The 14,184-nt window shown below is 49.5% G+C and overlaps 1 protein-coding gene across 16 annotated transcripts in view; it reads left to right on the top strand.

The window, feature by feature from the left end:
• CLIP2 (CAP-Gly domain containing linker protein 2) overlaps window positions 1–14,184 on the top strand; it is an 80,510-nt gene that overhangs the window by 31,547 nt on the left and 34,779 nt on the right. For 15 of the 16 annotated variants that reach the window (XM_040532890.1, XM_040532886.1, XM_040532896.1 and 12 more), the window contains exon 3: window positions 7,798–8,336. In XM_040532890.1, the coding sequence (XP_040388824.1) occupies window positions 7,798–8,336 (539 nt within the window). Of the gene's footprint in view, window positions 1–3,704; window positions 3,837–7,797; window positions 8,337–14,184 lie in introns of those variants that run through there. The other variant, XM_040532899.1, reaches the window with a different exon arrangement.

Below are 14,184 nucleotides of genomic sequence, written 5' to 3'. Positions count from 1 at the left end.
AGGCTGGGGGTGGCGTGGGCTGGGGAAAAAGGCATGGGTGCTCCGTTCCTTCTGTCAAACCTGGAACACCCTTAATATTGTGGGATTCTTGTTTTCGTTATTTATCAGGAAAACAGGATGCCTTTCCAGAGGTATGATAGATGGGCCATGTTTTCAGGCTGGAAAATGTTAGATAACAGATTGAAACATGAATGTTGAAATAATATGGTTTTTAAAAATAATAATTATGTAAAAAAAAAAGACTGTAATCTTGATGAATAGATCCGTCCATATGCTGCAAGCTAATTATCACTCAGTGAAAGAAATCTTGTGCATTCTCTACTAGGCACTCACCTCCTTTCTGCCCTGTGCTGCCAAAAACTACCTGCTTTGCATATTGTGTTGAATACCACTGTTTATATGAAAAACTTAAAATCCTGACATATAATAAATTTCACAGTTTCTTTTAAGAATTACACTGAGCCAGCCTGCCGTTATCTGATCCAGTAAAGCTGTAAAAGCCCAGGGTCCTCCAGCCCTCCCGTCTCTGGCGGGCACCACGAAGGCACGTCTCGCCCGTGGCGGAGCAGATTTTGTACCAGTCAGCCTCTTGAATGAGACCTTTATAAGAAGGTCTTTGTTCAGGATGTCTGTTTGAGGTTCAGTGCCCTTCCCAGCTGCCTTGTAAAGACAAATATCTGCCTCAATGGGCATCTCCTTGCATTCCCTGCAGAGCTACTTTGCAGTAGCTCTCGTTTGTGCGCTCACTGAGTTCTCGGTTGGTTTCTTATTGTCCTCTTTCCCTTCCTCCTCCCGTCAGGTTTCTTTCTAGGTATTATCACTCTCTTCAGAGTAGCCAGAGCTGGCGATGCTGAAGTTGTCAGATCTTAATACCCACGCGGTGGGGCTTATTCCAGGGACCTGCAGGGGCAATAGATTTCCGGGGTGCCAGATGCAGAGTTCATCTCGGTGCCAGTCATTACATTCAGGTCCCACGAGATAGGCCTTACAGACCCAACTTTTCAGCTCTGAACTTAGAGAGCTTTCAGTCGTCGTTTCCAAGTCAGCCATAAATCTCTCGGGCTGCTTCCTCCCACAATGTGCTGCCAGGCACTCAGCTACTCCCTGCAAAGCATCGCTTTCTCTAGCGGTCACCTATCCCCTCTCTCTTTCTGCATTATCCTGCAGCCTGAAAAGGCCGTGATAAATCTTGCAGAAAACAGCTGCTTCAACAATTTGAGTTTGGGTAGAGCGGAGTGGGCTGGCTTTCACTTGGCTGCCAACAACATCATTTCTGTGTAATCCAAGCAGCTTTGAGAAGCTCCAATTCCTCTGTGGGAACCTAGAAATCCGCGCGGCGAGGCCTCAGCCCCCGAGCAGCGTGAAGGCAGCAGGCAGCCAGCCCTCCTCCCCTGGGAGAGCCCGTGAGCCCCCCGGCTTCTGCTGAGGCTGCCAGATGAAGCCATGCCTCTGCCCGCGCAGATGGCAGCTCCCGGAGGTACAGCAGGTTGTGCCTGCTCGTCTCCTGCCTGATAGTCCAGATATGGTATTCAACAGGGACGGAGCCTTGCCTCTTTGAAAACTGGTGCTGTGGATTGTCCTTTTTTGTTCCCGTCTCTGTATGGGAAGCTCTAATCAGCTCTGCTGCGACCATTGGTTAGGGAATTTCTGTAGCGTTGTGCTTGGAGGTGAAATGGTATTGCAGACCCAGAGAGGCTCACAGTAACCGGTACTTGCAATGGGTAAAGCCCAGGTTGCTGGGAGTTGACAGGTACTTGCCTGTAAAGATGCTGTTCTACAGCTCTGGCTCTTAGTGGAGAGCAGTAGTTCTGACAGAAGCGTGTCATCCATCCCAAGTGTTTCGTGCCCTGAGCACAGGCTGCAGCGTGAGCAGGGGCAGTACCGGGCACCCCAGTGAGACCAGATCCCCTTGGCAGCTGAGCCTTGAGCCCAGCAGTGAGCCAGGCACTAAGCTCTCGTGTCTCAAGCTCTTGCATAATCCTTGCAGCAGTGAAAACATAAATGATTCCTTCCAGCTGCAGGGTTTTCCAGCTGACAAAATCTGCCTTGGCTTCACATGAGCCTTACGGTCCCCTGGCCTTGGGACTGCCCCGAAGCACTGCCCAGTCTGGGCAGGAGCAGAGCTGGCCCTGAAGCTTCCTGGCCCCTTGGTTTGGCCACAGGGCTGGCAAATGTCAGGTGCTTGCTAGCCACAGGGCAAGCTGCCCCATCACCTCTTAGTTGTACCTATAGCATCTGTGGTGGGCTGCAGGTGGGTGAGGAAATAGCACCTGTCAGATAGGCATGGAAAGTTGTATGCACCCTTTGTCAGGCTAAATTGGGGCTGTATTAGGTACAGACCTATTCATTTGCCCTGTGGTTTAAATCAAACAAAAAAAAAACCAACATCCACTAAAAAAAACCTCTGAAAATTAAAATGGAGAAGGGAAAAGACTTTTCCTAAGGGTGTTGTAAAGCTCTTTTGTAAGTATCGTGGGTTTTCTCCTTCTGCCCTCCCTTTCTGGCATAAGACACGCTACTCTGGTATATCTCTTTTTCTTCATTTAAATGTAATGTGCCTCCATTTTATCAATTAACTGCCTGTCTCCTGGTTCCCATGGCAACACAATAGGCTGTTGAATTTCTGATTCTTTTGGCAGTCAGGGTGCCTGGCATGTGTCTCAGGAGCAGCGAGATCACAAAAGGTTTCTGCAGGGAGTAGGAAATACGTGGGTAACGCTCACTGTGCACCGCTTCTCGTGCTAAACTATTTTCTTCTTCCCTCCTCCCCTTCCGAAACAAGTTTCCTTTCTCCCTTTGTTTCCATTGCCCGATGATAAGAAACAAGCAACTGGGGTGCTGCGGGAGGTCGAAAGGCACGGAGGGAGCGAGAGGATGCCTGGTCTTGTTGGACGGGGATGGCTCCCAAACGCAGCGCGAGGCTGTGTCTCTTGAGGGATCCTGCACTGAGGGTTATTCCTGCTGATGCTGCAGGGTGATTGCTCTGTTCCTTCTGCTACAACTTTCAGAGCCTGTTTGCGAGGGGTTTCTCGCTCCTGTACCTGGACAAAGCTGCCTCTGCACCCCTTGCTATGGCAGGCGCTTCCAAGAGCTGGAGGACCCCACGTTCCGCTTACAGGAGTCCTTGTGCTCCCTGGGGTTTCAGACACGTGGCTTTCATTGACGCTGTAACGAGAGCCATGCGAGCAGGCCGGAGCCTCAGTTAAAACCTTTAGCCTCTCCAGTTCCCGGCTCAGAGGAATGTGTCTGGCTCCTGAAATGCTGGTGCCTGAACCACATGGGGTGCCCTGTGGGTGCCAGCCCCTGAACGGACAGGAGTTTGCAGAAAGGCCCCAAGGGCCGGGTCTGCTGTACGTGTTCTTGACCTGTCACGTGCGGGCTTCACAAAAGCTAAAGGGGAAACAGAGATTTAGGGTTGGATAAGATGTGCGTTTACTGGGCGCCGTGCGTGACTTTGATTTATAAATTGTTGTTCGGCCCTGAGAGTTGTGACCTACAGGAAGACCATTTAAACTGCCAAGAATGAGCTGGCTGACGAGCACAATAGGGTTGTAAAGCTGGAAAGCCCGAGTGGAAGAGATCCCACATGGTGCGTGTTATATCTTAGAGCCTGTGGTACGTGTGAGAGGGAGGGAGGAGCTGTTGCAGTCGTGTCCTGCAAGCAGGGTTTGCGCTGGACAGAGCGGCAAAGAGAAGGCAGCGATCCCCCTGGGCGAAGGAGGGAGAGCTCTCCATGCCGCTGGCTTCCAGGCGAGCTGCTGGGTTCAACGCCCAGTAGGGACGTTCGGGCACTCCCCGTGGCTTCTTGCTCAGTATCAGCTGGGAACTGCTGAAAGGTGGGTTGGAGCAGAAAAAAATCAATCTGCATTTTGTTTTTTCTCATTCCTCTGCTGTAACTCCGTTCTCAGCTTTGTGCCTGAGATCAGTAGCTCTGCTTTAGCAACTTCTCTTGGAACTCGTTTGTGTTCATTTGGGGAGCCCGACCAGAACAGGAGGGCTTTTCCCCTCCAGAAACAGCACCCAAGTGACACAGGCAGAGACCAGCTGTTAGGTGCCCGTGGGGTGAGGAGACCTCGGGAGTTGTGGACACCTGGGTGGCTTTCCTCTGAGCTGTTCTAGGAGGGGACAACTCCAGCCGTCAGGTCTCGGAGGGCAGTGCTGCTAGCTAGCACCAGTGCCTACTGTCAGCTAATTTCAGCCGTAGGCTATTCTAAAATACTCTTGGGATCGAAGATGGATTACTCATTGCTGCCTTTTGTCTTAAGGGCTGGTGACTAGATACCTGGCTTGGAGGATCAGGGCTTGGTCTTCTCAGACCACGCTGCTTGTTGTGTGGCCATGTAATTAGCGGCTCCACCAGACCTGAAGCCTGGAAGAATGGCTTTGGTTGGACCACTGTGACTCTTCATTTCTCTGGAAACTTAGTGCACGAAAGCCTGTTAGCTGTACCGTAGGAAAACTGGTGGCTTAGTAATTATTTTATATGTGGGTAACGAAGGCCATGTAAAATACCGAGATCCTGCCGTGTGGCCATGATGAAGAAGGTGATCTTTCTGGCAGTTCTTCATTTAAACACTATCTTTTTGAATTGTTCGGCCTCGTGCTAAAGAATTCGTAACGCTTCTGACTGCACTGCTTTGCTTGGGAGCCTGTAATTAGGCTGCTTCCCTGCGATGGTGTGATTACTGCAGCTTGGCAGCCCTGCCCGTCGGGCAGGCATCTAAAATGAACAAAGTCCTGCTAAAATTTTGGCTTCATTGGGGAACGCTATGTGGCACCATGAGTCCAGTGAACTCTTTTTTTTTCCCTGTCCAAGCCAGTTTTTGAAGGTGGTTGCTCTTACAGTGAGTCTAGATGTGGTTTTAAATTCTGCTGCAGTGTTTATTCAGCCTCGGAGCAGCCTTCCTGCCTTTCTTTGCTTCAGCTTCGCTGCTGAAGGGTTAGGTTATCCCAGCCTTTTTACAGAGGTGTTTGGGAGAGCTAATGTAAGCTCTATCTTGATCGTTAATGAACAGACCTAATAAAGATTCGTAGGGCTCCACTAGGGCTAGAAAAACAGCTTTGATCTTTTGTGAACTCAGACGCAGCCCGTCCAAAATTTCTGTGCTTTTAGTCCCCTGGACAGCAGAATGCAGCTTGCTGTTCTGCTTGGCACGTCGTGTGTGTCTGCTGCAAACATGTCAGCAGCGTGAGATCTGGGGATTACAACACTCTGCTGAGCGTGAAACCAGGATGTAAGTTGTGTTTCTCATTTACTTCATTCGCACACATAGAAAAGGAGAGAGAGTACGTCCATAGCGCACACACTGTTGGTGATAAAACCCTACAGCCATATCTGGCTATTAAAATGAAAGACTGACTTTAAAGTGTAATTTGCTGGCTCCTAATCTAGCTGCTTGACTGTCTTGTGCTCATAGGGGTTGAAATGAAAATGGTAGCACTTATTTTCTGCTTTTGGTTGTCTTTTTGGCACACCTGGATAGAGCCATGTTTCCTTTTCCATCCTTGTTATTTAAAGTCTTTACTAAAGATCAAAAGTCCTAAGCATCCTTATAATCTCTTTTTGTTTCTCAGTTTTTAAGGTGAACTTGGCTCTTGGATGTAAAGCCATCCCCTCTAATGGAGCTCCTTTTGGCGTACTGTCTTTTAAAAGTTTGAGAGGACAGGCAGCTGCCAAAATAAGAAGTTAATGAACATGTGAGTTGAGGAAACTTTCAGGGCAGGACGCTAAGGTCAGGAGAAGGCAGCTCAGGGACAACGACACAACCTTCTCCCAGGAAGCTGGCTGGGCTCCACTGGGAGCACTGCACACAGCTGCTGCTGAGCTTTCCAGTTGGGTATGGCACTTGTGTCACTGCCCTTCCTGTGCTAGGCGTGAGTTTTATGGTACTTGTTCTGGCTAAGTGGTGCTGCTGAGGCTGGAGTTAGAGCATACCCTGGAGCAGGGAAGTCTGGCTAACTTTCTCGTGCTGTTAAAGCTCCGGTTCACCAAGCCTAGTGAGCTGCTAGGGGGTGATTCCTTCAGGAGCCACGAATGAGCTGTTGCAATTGTGCTGCACAGATTTAAGTGCTGACTCTGGAGTCTAATGACAACTGAAGTGTCAATAGTAATCTCTCTTAAGGCAGCTGTTTTAGCAAGAACTCTAAAGTTCTTCATACTAACACTGAAGCACTGGTGCTCTTTTCTTTCCCCTGGCATTAAACCTTTAGCAAAGCTTGAAGTGTCCTGTTTTGAGAGCCTTTATTCTCTTTGGTCTTTCTAGGAGCTGGGCTTGATCCGTCAGGCCAGTTCTTTCTGGAAGAGCTGCAGCAGTGGTGCAGGCTGAGCAGTGGTGATGGCTGAGGCTGAGCAAATGTCACAGCTCGCTTCAGATAAGCACTCAAGTGCGGCTGGCCTCTGCAGCTATTTAGACTTTCTCGATCGGTCTTGTCCAAGAGCAAACAAAACTTTCTTCCTGGGTGTGCTTCGTGTTGGTGGCACCCAGAAATTTCAGGTTAAAGATTGGCTGAAGAGTCCAGATAGCTCTAACTGAGGGCCGAATGTGTGGGACACACACCCTAGGTCAGCTATAGGGGAGAAGCACACCTAGGATCTCAGTGCTGCCAGGTGCTGAGGATGACCACAGGTCTGGGGTATAGGACTTGCTGGATCTTAATTTGCAAACTTATTTCCTCAGTCTGTGTGTTTTAGGGCTTTACTTACTTAGCATTGCCCACCCCCCGTCTTTGGACTTAAGAGTGCTTTAATGAAGTCCATATGCTCTTTATTTTAGTTCCCCTGGGACCCAGACGGAAAGCACGTTTGTGATCGTTTGACCCTGGGGTCAGCAAGTGTGGGGTCACTGCGAGTTTGTTTGCTTGGGTTGTCTGTTACCCTTCAGATGCCAGCCGCGTACTTAAGGGTCTCCTTTTGTACTGCTGCAAGTTTGGCCCATCCTAGGAGATGGAGAGAGCGGCCAGGACAGTGAATTTACAACAGCATCTGCAGCTTTCCTCCTCCCAGCGAAGCGTAGCTGGAGGCCCTGCCGATGCGGGGATAAGCGTTCCCTCTTGCAGGTTTGCCTGAGTTCTGTGCGCTGAACCCCAGCCCTGGAAGGGCCGTGCTCGCAGGGGTTTGTAGATGTTTCCTGTTTATAGATGCTCTGTTTATATTGAGCATACCCCAGGTGTCTGCTTGCTGCTGGTCTCGGCTCTGCGCAGGGCACGGCAGCAGCTGGGAGAAGCAAGCAATGTGCGAAGGCAGCTGTCTGGTCCCACGGGGGCTGTTATTGCCCTCCAGCGGGACATGCGGTGCCTGGGTTAACTGTTTGCCTGCATCCAGACCTGAGGAGCTCTGAACACCCACTGAAACATCACAGCTCACCCTTTTTTGGGATAAAAGGGTGACTTCGGCATGTTTCGTTGAGCAGTCCCCTTGGATCCTTAGGTACCTACCTCCACTTCTGTCCTTTTGAGCTTATTTACACCAGCACTGCCATGCAAAATATCCTCCAGTGCTGTGGTGGGACTGGGAATAAATGCACATTATAAAAGGGGATAAAGACATGGTGTTGATTCTTATTTGTGTGTGAGACCTGCAGAAACTGGGCAGCCTGTGGAGATTTCAGTGCAAACTGCGCTTCTGTCAAGAAGATGCGTAAGTACCGGGGTTGCTCAGGTTCTAACTCCTGCCTGGTGTAAGGCTGCAACCTGAGTTGTGGCCCCAGATGTTTCCTTTTTGTAAGTGTCCCTTCCTGGCGTTGTGGCAGCCTCTAGGATTTCTCCTCATGCCAAATCCTCTCTTCCCTCGATTCACAGGCTCGCCCTTACACAAGCAGGGTACCACCTCCACCGCCAGCGCCGAGAAGTCGGGCTCAAAGGTCGCCGAGGTGGGCGACGATTTCCTGGGAGACTTCGTGGTGGGCGAACGCGTCTGGGTGAATGGAGTGAAGCCAGGAGTGATCCAGTACCTCGGGGAGACGCAATTTGCTCCGGGCCAGTGGGCAGGGGTCGTTCTGGATGACCCGGTGGGTAAGAATGACGGCTCGGTCGGTGGAGTGCGTTACTTCGAGTGCCAGCCGCTGCAGGGGATCTTCACCCGACCGTCCAAGCTGACGCGGCAGCCGGTGGCCGAGGGCTCGGGGAGCGACGCCCCCTCCGTGGACTCTCTCACGGCCCAGAACTTGTCGCTGCACTCGGGGACGGCCACGCCGCCCCTCTCCACCCGTGTCATCCCCCTGCGGGAGAGCGTCCTCAACAGCGCCATGAAGACGGGCAACGAGTCTGGATCGAACCTCTCGGACAGCGGGTCTGTGAAAAAAGGGGAGAAGGACTTACGGCTTGGAGATCGTGTGCTGGTGAGTTGGTTGTGGGGCCTTCCTTGAAAAGTGAAGGACGGAATTTGTCTCCTCCTTGTTCGAGACAAGTTAAAAGGATGGCAGAGTTGGTGGTGAGATGTGGGGCAGCGTGTGGCCTTGGAAAAGGGAGTGCTTGGGCCAAGCAGGCTTTGAACTTCTGCATTAATTGTTATTTGGGATGCTGTGTCTTGTGGACGTGCCTCTTTTAGACATTGATGCAAGAGTGCTTTTTGTGTTGGGTAAGTCCTGAGCAGTAGAGCGGGATCAGAGAGGGAGAGCAACTCAAATGCGAGAGGGAAATAGAAGATTATTCTATCCCAATGGTTATCATCTTCTGTCCCTGTGATATTCTCTATAACGGTGTGTGCCGGAGCTTTTGAGGAGTTAGCAGTGGTGTCTTGTTGCATGTGGTCATACTCTGCAAGTGTTTGCAAGAATCTCTCATGGCTGATCGCTCCCCTTCTGGTGCTTCAGTTTCTAAGATGCTGGATATGATAGTAATTCCTTTCCCGTACAGAAAAAAATTTGCAATTATTTTTATAAAAGGGATGAACTTTGGGGGAAATTATTGTACTGGCGGATGGATTATCCACCTCTGATTTCTGTTGTTGTTTTCATTATTTAAAATAGAGCACCGTGTGCCTTCAAGCCAAAGGGACATACTTGTGCTAAAAAAAAGTCTTACTGGAGGTTTGCCATCAAATTTGTCACCATTTGTGTCCTGTCAAAGGAATAGTGTTTTCAGTGGAGGTTTAGAAAGAAAGGAAACAGCACAGGTGAATTGAGTCTTATTATGTAGTTCTGTAAAATAATTTAGGTTTGTTTAGCGTGTATGATACGTGGCCTGAGATATGCTGGTGTCCACCAGCAGAGGGTGAGCTATTCCGAGCCACACATTTATTTGGATACACACAGCCTCCCCTGTGCTGATGAGTTCCGTGAGGACCCACCCAAACCAGCTGTTCTGCCACCAGCAGCCCTCCAAAGCCTCCTGCCCGGGCTCGGTGTGTGCATCGCTCCCCAGCAGGTAGCACAACAGGCTGGGGAAGGGGCCGTGCTGCCCAGCTGAATCGTGAGGGTCTTGTGCAGGGCGCTCAGAGGTGCTCTCAACGCGCCCGGTGGTCTCGGGGAGTGAGGCTTTTCTGCTGGTGATAGCAGCAGCCCTGGGCAGGCTGCAGCTCAAGCTGATGGAGTTGATTCCTTTTTCATTTTATTTAAAACATATATATATATATATATATATATATATATATACACATACACACACGTATATTTTAACTTCTTCATTTTCAGAGAAGTGCAGGTGAGTTCTGTCTGTGCCTATCGAGTATGGCATTTATTAAACCTGGTCTGAACATGCAGGCTTTCAGAGCTCACTGTAGAGGTGAGAACACTTTTTATTCTCGATTTTCCCACGGAAGTGCATTGCATCCTGCATCACAGCAGGACCCGCCAGCTGTTTAGAGGCTTGCTGCTCGTCTGTCAGCTTCCTGACTTTGGTCCTCCGGGGTCTGCCCGCTGTCAGCAAAGCTGCTGCTGTCCCTGCTGGTCCCAGGGGCAGGCAGGGAAAGCGTCAGAGATGTTCTCTGTTTGCACACACACTGATGGTTCAAAGTGAATATGCTAAAGCAGCCAGCCAAGGGAAAAATGAGCCTCAGGAATCTGTCTTCCTTTAGCTGGTTGGTTTGTTTGCTGCTTTACTTATTGCAGGGGGTAAGGAAGAGTGCTCAGGTGAAGCCTTTTTGCTTTTGGAGCAGCAGCCATAGAAGGCAAACTGCAAGATATAAAATCTACAGTAACATTGTCTCGGTTCCTCCTGAGCCAGGCAGCACAACAGTTTACCCCAGACTTAATTATCAAATCCCTCTCTTTTGTCCTGACCACGAGCTCACTGAGGCAGGGTCTGCTTGTTTAATACAGTGCTTACCTCGACATGGCTCACGCAGACTGAGACTTCAACACACTCAAGTCACACAAACTGTTAATGGTTTTTCCATGGTCTTGTGTATTTTTCTGTTTTTTGTTTTTAAATGAATAAAAGCCCTCCTCCCCTGCCAGCTGGCTTATCCAGCCCAGATGTTATAAAATACATTTTGTACTATGATGTGTTACTGTAATGAAGAACATTAAAAGAACAAATCTGAAGCGAGCTCGGCATCTCACGGGCACTAGCAGGAGCACTCAGAGAAACCTCAGGAATTGTTTGTGTGCGGTAGCAGAGGTCCAGGAAAAGAGCAGGTAATGATAACAAGAAACCATTTGCTGGTACGGTCCAGTAATATGTGCTTGGCAGATGTTTTTTTCCAGTAATGGAGACATCAGTTAATCATATTTGGTGCTTGAATACATAAGCAATAATTCTGGGTTAACCCAAATTGCCTCAAATTCCCTGAGTCAATCCTTGGTCTTGTCCTCTGCAGTTTGGTGTGGTTTTAGTTGTCTTTATTGCTCTTAGTCCGTGCATTCCCGTAAGATTATCTTTTTGAGAATGGCTTTGGGGCAGAGGGGAACCACCACAGGCTTTTCGAGGGAGGGGAGGACATGCATTTTCTGTAATTGCTCTGCCGACAAGCAGAAGGTTGCAGGAGCCCCTCCTGGGCCTGCAGGGTTGGCACCTGGTGCTGCGAGCGTCAGCGCTCTGCATCCTGGGCATTTTCTGCTAGTGGCTTTCGTTCACTTCATTGAAGTCCATTATAGCTTGAAGTCATTTTTGCTTTTCAATAACTTTGTTCCGAGACCCTTCCTGACTTTCCGGCAGCTGTTAAAAGCAACTTAATGGAGCTTTCCACTAGAAGAATTAGATAACATTTGCCTTCGGCACATCTGAACTCAGACATTTTCCCAGAGATGCAAAAATTGCATTAAAGAGATGAAGAAAAACCCTCCACCCTGATATTGTCAAACCTCATTTCTTGAGGTCTGGCAAATGAATGTGGAACAATTAACCTTTGCTTTAGTAAGAAGGGAGCTTCCCAACGCGTGGTAATCGCTGGAGTGCTGCTGTTAATGTGAGGCTGGCTGGCTGCCTTTCTCCAGGGAAGAAACGGATGGAAAGAAAGAGAGAGCAGTTGAGCGTTTTCTGCTTGAGATGAATCGCTGCTGTTTTTTTTGCCTAAGAAAATGTATTTTACATGCTGGGGGGGCTTTCTCAGCAGTTGAACTCATTCCACCCTAATGTACTTGCTGAAGAAGGGTGGGAAGGAGGTGACTGTTCTCTGTATGCAAGTCTAAATAAAGAATATTCTTTTGAGAGAGATGTTCCGTCCCTTAGCCATCCTTCTGTCTCCTAACCGGGATTGCTCTCTTCAGTACCAAAATCTAGTGACAAACAAGACTATTTAAGGGCCATGAAGCATCTTAATTGCTGATTGACTATATTCCTGTGAAGTGTTGCCCCAGTTACTCTTTGGATAGATTCTAGGTTTGCAACTTTGCCAGGACTTGTAGGCGGCCGAAACCAGAATCGCTGTTGAGATAGCAGGGGCGGTGCTAACAGAGGGATCCTGATGGAGTGGTGCTGGGGCTGGCTGGGGGCAGGACTGCTGTGGTGGGCTGGTTGGGCTGCTGCAAAGAGACTCCGGGCTCACCCTGAGCGCATGATAGCGATCTCTTTCTCCTCTGCACGCTGCCAAGTGGCTTTTTGCCTGTGGTGTATTGCAACCTCTGGCTCTTGGCAAATGACAAAGTTGTCATGAGTAAACTAATTGCGTCCTTTTCTTTGGTACCCCCCTGCAGCTGCACGCACCAATGTTGATCTGCCTGCCTGAAGCTGCAGAAAGCCTTTAACCACCTGAGTGAAAAAACATTCTCGTTAGGAGCTCCCCAGCAAGGAGGATCGCAGCATTAGCCTTTCCCCTTGGGCAAGTACGGCCAGGGGCTCTGCTGTCGGCTGGCTTCGAGCTCTTTCAGTGCCTGCAACTGGAGTCGTGCTGCTGGGAAGGCATGTGAGGTATTGGGAAGGAACCATCCGTGCTTTTTCTTTTCCTGGTAATTCAGCAGAGCTCTCCCAGCTTGCTAGGGTCTTACAGGTGCAGCGGTGTTCCTGAGTTTAACAGAAGGACAATAACAAGATGCACTCACGGATTGCAAGCCAGGCAGTGAAGAAAGGTGGATCCACGTTCTGTAGTTCTATTGGGACAGTATTGTCAGGAAAGATGTTAGTATTCATCACCTGCTTTCAGCTTGTGGAGACCATTAATTGCTGTGCCTTGACCGGAGGGTATGACAGCAGTATGGCAGAGCCCAGGGCTTTGCATGGGGATACGGCAACCTCCATCCCTGTGGAGGTTTGGGGGAAGGTTTTGGGGGAGGTTTTGGGAAGGTTTTGCCTTCCGGTAACTTGCAGGATTCAAGAAACAGGAAAACACACAGGTCTTCTAGTCCAAGCTTTTTTCTCACCATATAAGATTTGGTGTGAACAGTAGGTGACTGCTGTTGTCACAGAAGCAAGTGTTCCCTGTCCCTGCAGTGAAGCTAAGAGGTAATAAATAGCCCGGAGCTACTGCACTGCCCTGGTGCCATGTTAACTCTTTGAGGCTTTTTGTGCATGCACACACCCTCCTAACCATTCATTTGGGCTGATGCATTGGCCAGTCCTTGTCTTCTGCATGCTGTAGCTATCATTAAGTAGGAGTTGCAAGCGGTCTGTGGCAGAGCAAACTGTACGATTAACGTGGGTGGACTCGGTACCGAAGGCAGCCTCAGGAGGGATGCTGGAATTCCAGACTTCCCTCTTGCACCGCATCCCGAGGACATTATTTTCTCACTGGTGCCTGAAAGATAAATGTGCCCAGATGTCTTGCATCAGCAGCGCTGTCAGACTTGTCCCTGCGCAATACTGAGTTGTGCTATGGGGATGGGTTGGCCCCAAAGGTGTTTGGGTTAGAAGAGACTGTAAAAATCCCTGTAACTTCATGTAGGAGGGACTCTCCTGTAATTCTTGGCTGTCTCTTTCCCCCTCATCCTAAAAGCCAGTTCTGGCATTCACAGATGATGTAGCGAGTGTCTGGTCAGATGAAACTGCTGATGGTCGGATACCACCTGAAATGAGCTGTGTTTACAGACAGAGCTGGCTGCAACCAGACCTGCACCTTACTGCCAGCCTGCTGAGCGCTGTGCCCGGCTGTCAGCTGGGACGCAGCCCTAGTAAGCATTGACGTGCATTTCCCATAGGTATGTGTGTTTACTCCCTTGTACATAGAGCTGGTTATTTCAGATAATCTCTGTCTGGACACAAACGCCCACGCTACTGCAGAAAGCACTCTCTGTAAATCAGGCCTTGTATGATAATCTTCTGCCATTATGCTTGGAAGAGCTAAAGCACATGCAATTGGGAAACACAGCTGCTGCCGCTCAGCTCAGGTGGAAATACACTCCTAAAATGAGTACAAGAAAAAAGCCAAATGCCTGTTTTGCCTCTCCGAGGGAAAGGATGGCTGCTTCAGCTCACGTGCTGGGTAATGTCTCGGGAGCAAGCAGCACTTGTCCAGTAAAGACAAGCTTCAATTTCTTGTTAGAATCATCCAATAATACGAGTCCCGTGTCTGCCCTTTCCCCACCACCCCCTTCCTTCCTCTTCCCACAGGCAGGGGGGGTCACACAGCTTCGCAGCTCCGCAAGGACCTGGCATGAGATGTGAGGAGACGTGTTGGTACGTTTTACTTGCATGCTTATCATTCCCACCTTGGCCCTCTGGTCAGCAGCACAGTCCTGTGGAAATGGCTTGGAAAGCAGCTGAGAAAATAAATTGAGATGGCTAGATTAGAATTTTAAGCAGGTAGCACAGCATCGTCTCTGTGGTTTCTGCCTGAGGGTGTGCTCAAGCAGGGGTCTACAGCCAGCGCTGGCC

The sequence above is a fragment of the Cygnus olor genome, chromosome 20 (genome assembly GCF_009769625.2).
Source record: "Cygnus olor isolate bCygOlo1 chromosome 20, bCygOlo1.pri.v2, whole genome shotgun sequence".
NCBI classification, from domain to species: domain Eukaryota; kingdom Metazoa; phylum Chordata; class Aves; order Anseriformes; family Anatidae; genus Cygnus; species Cygnus olor.
Note: the sequence above shows the minus strand (reverse complement) of the source record. Positions and strands in the feature narration are given on the sequence as shown.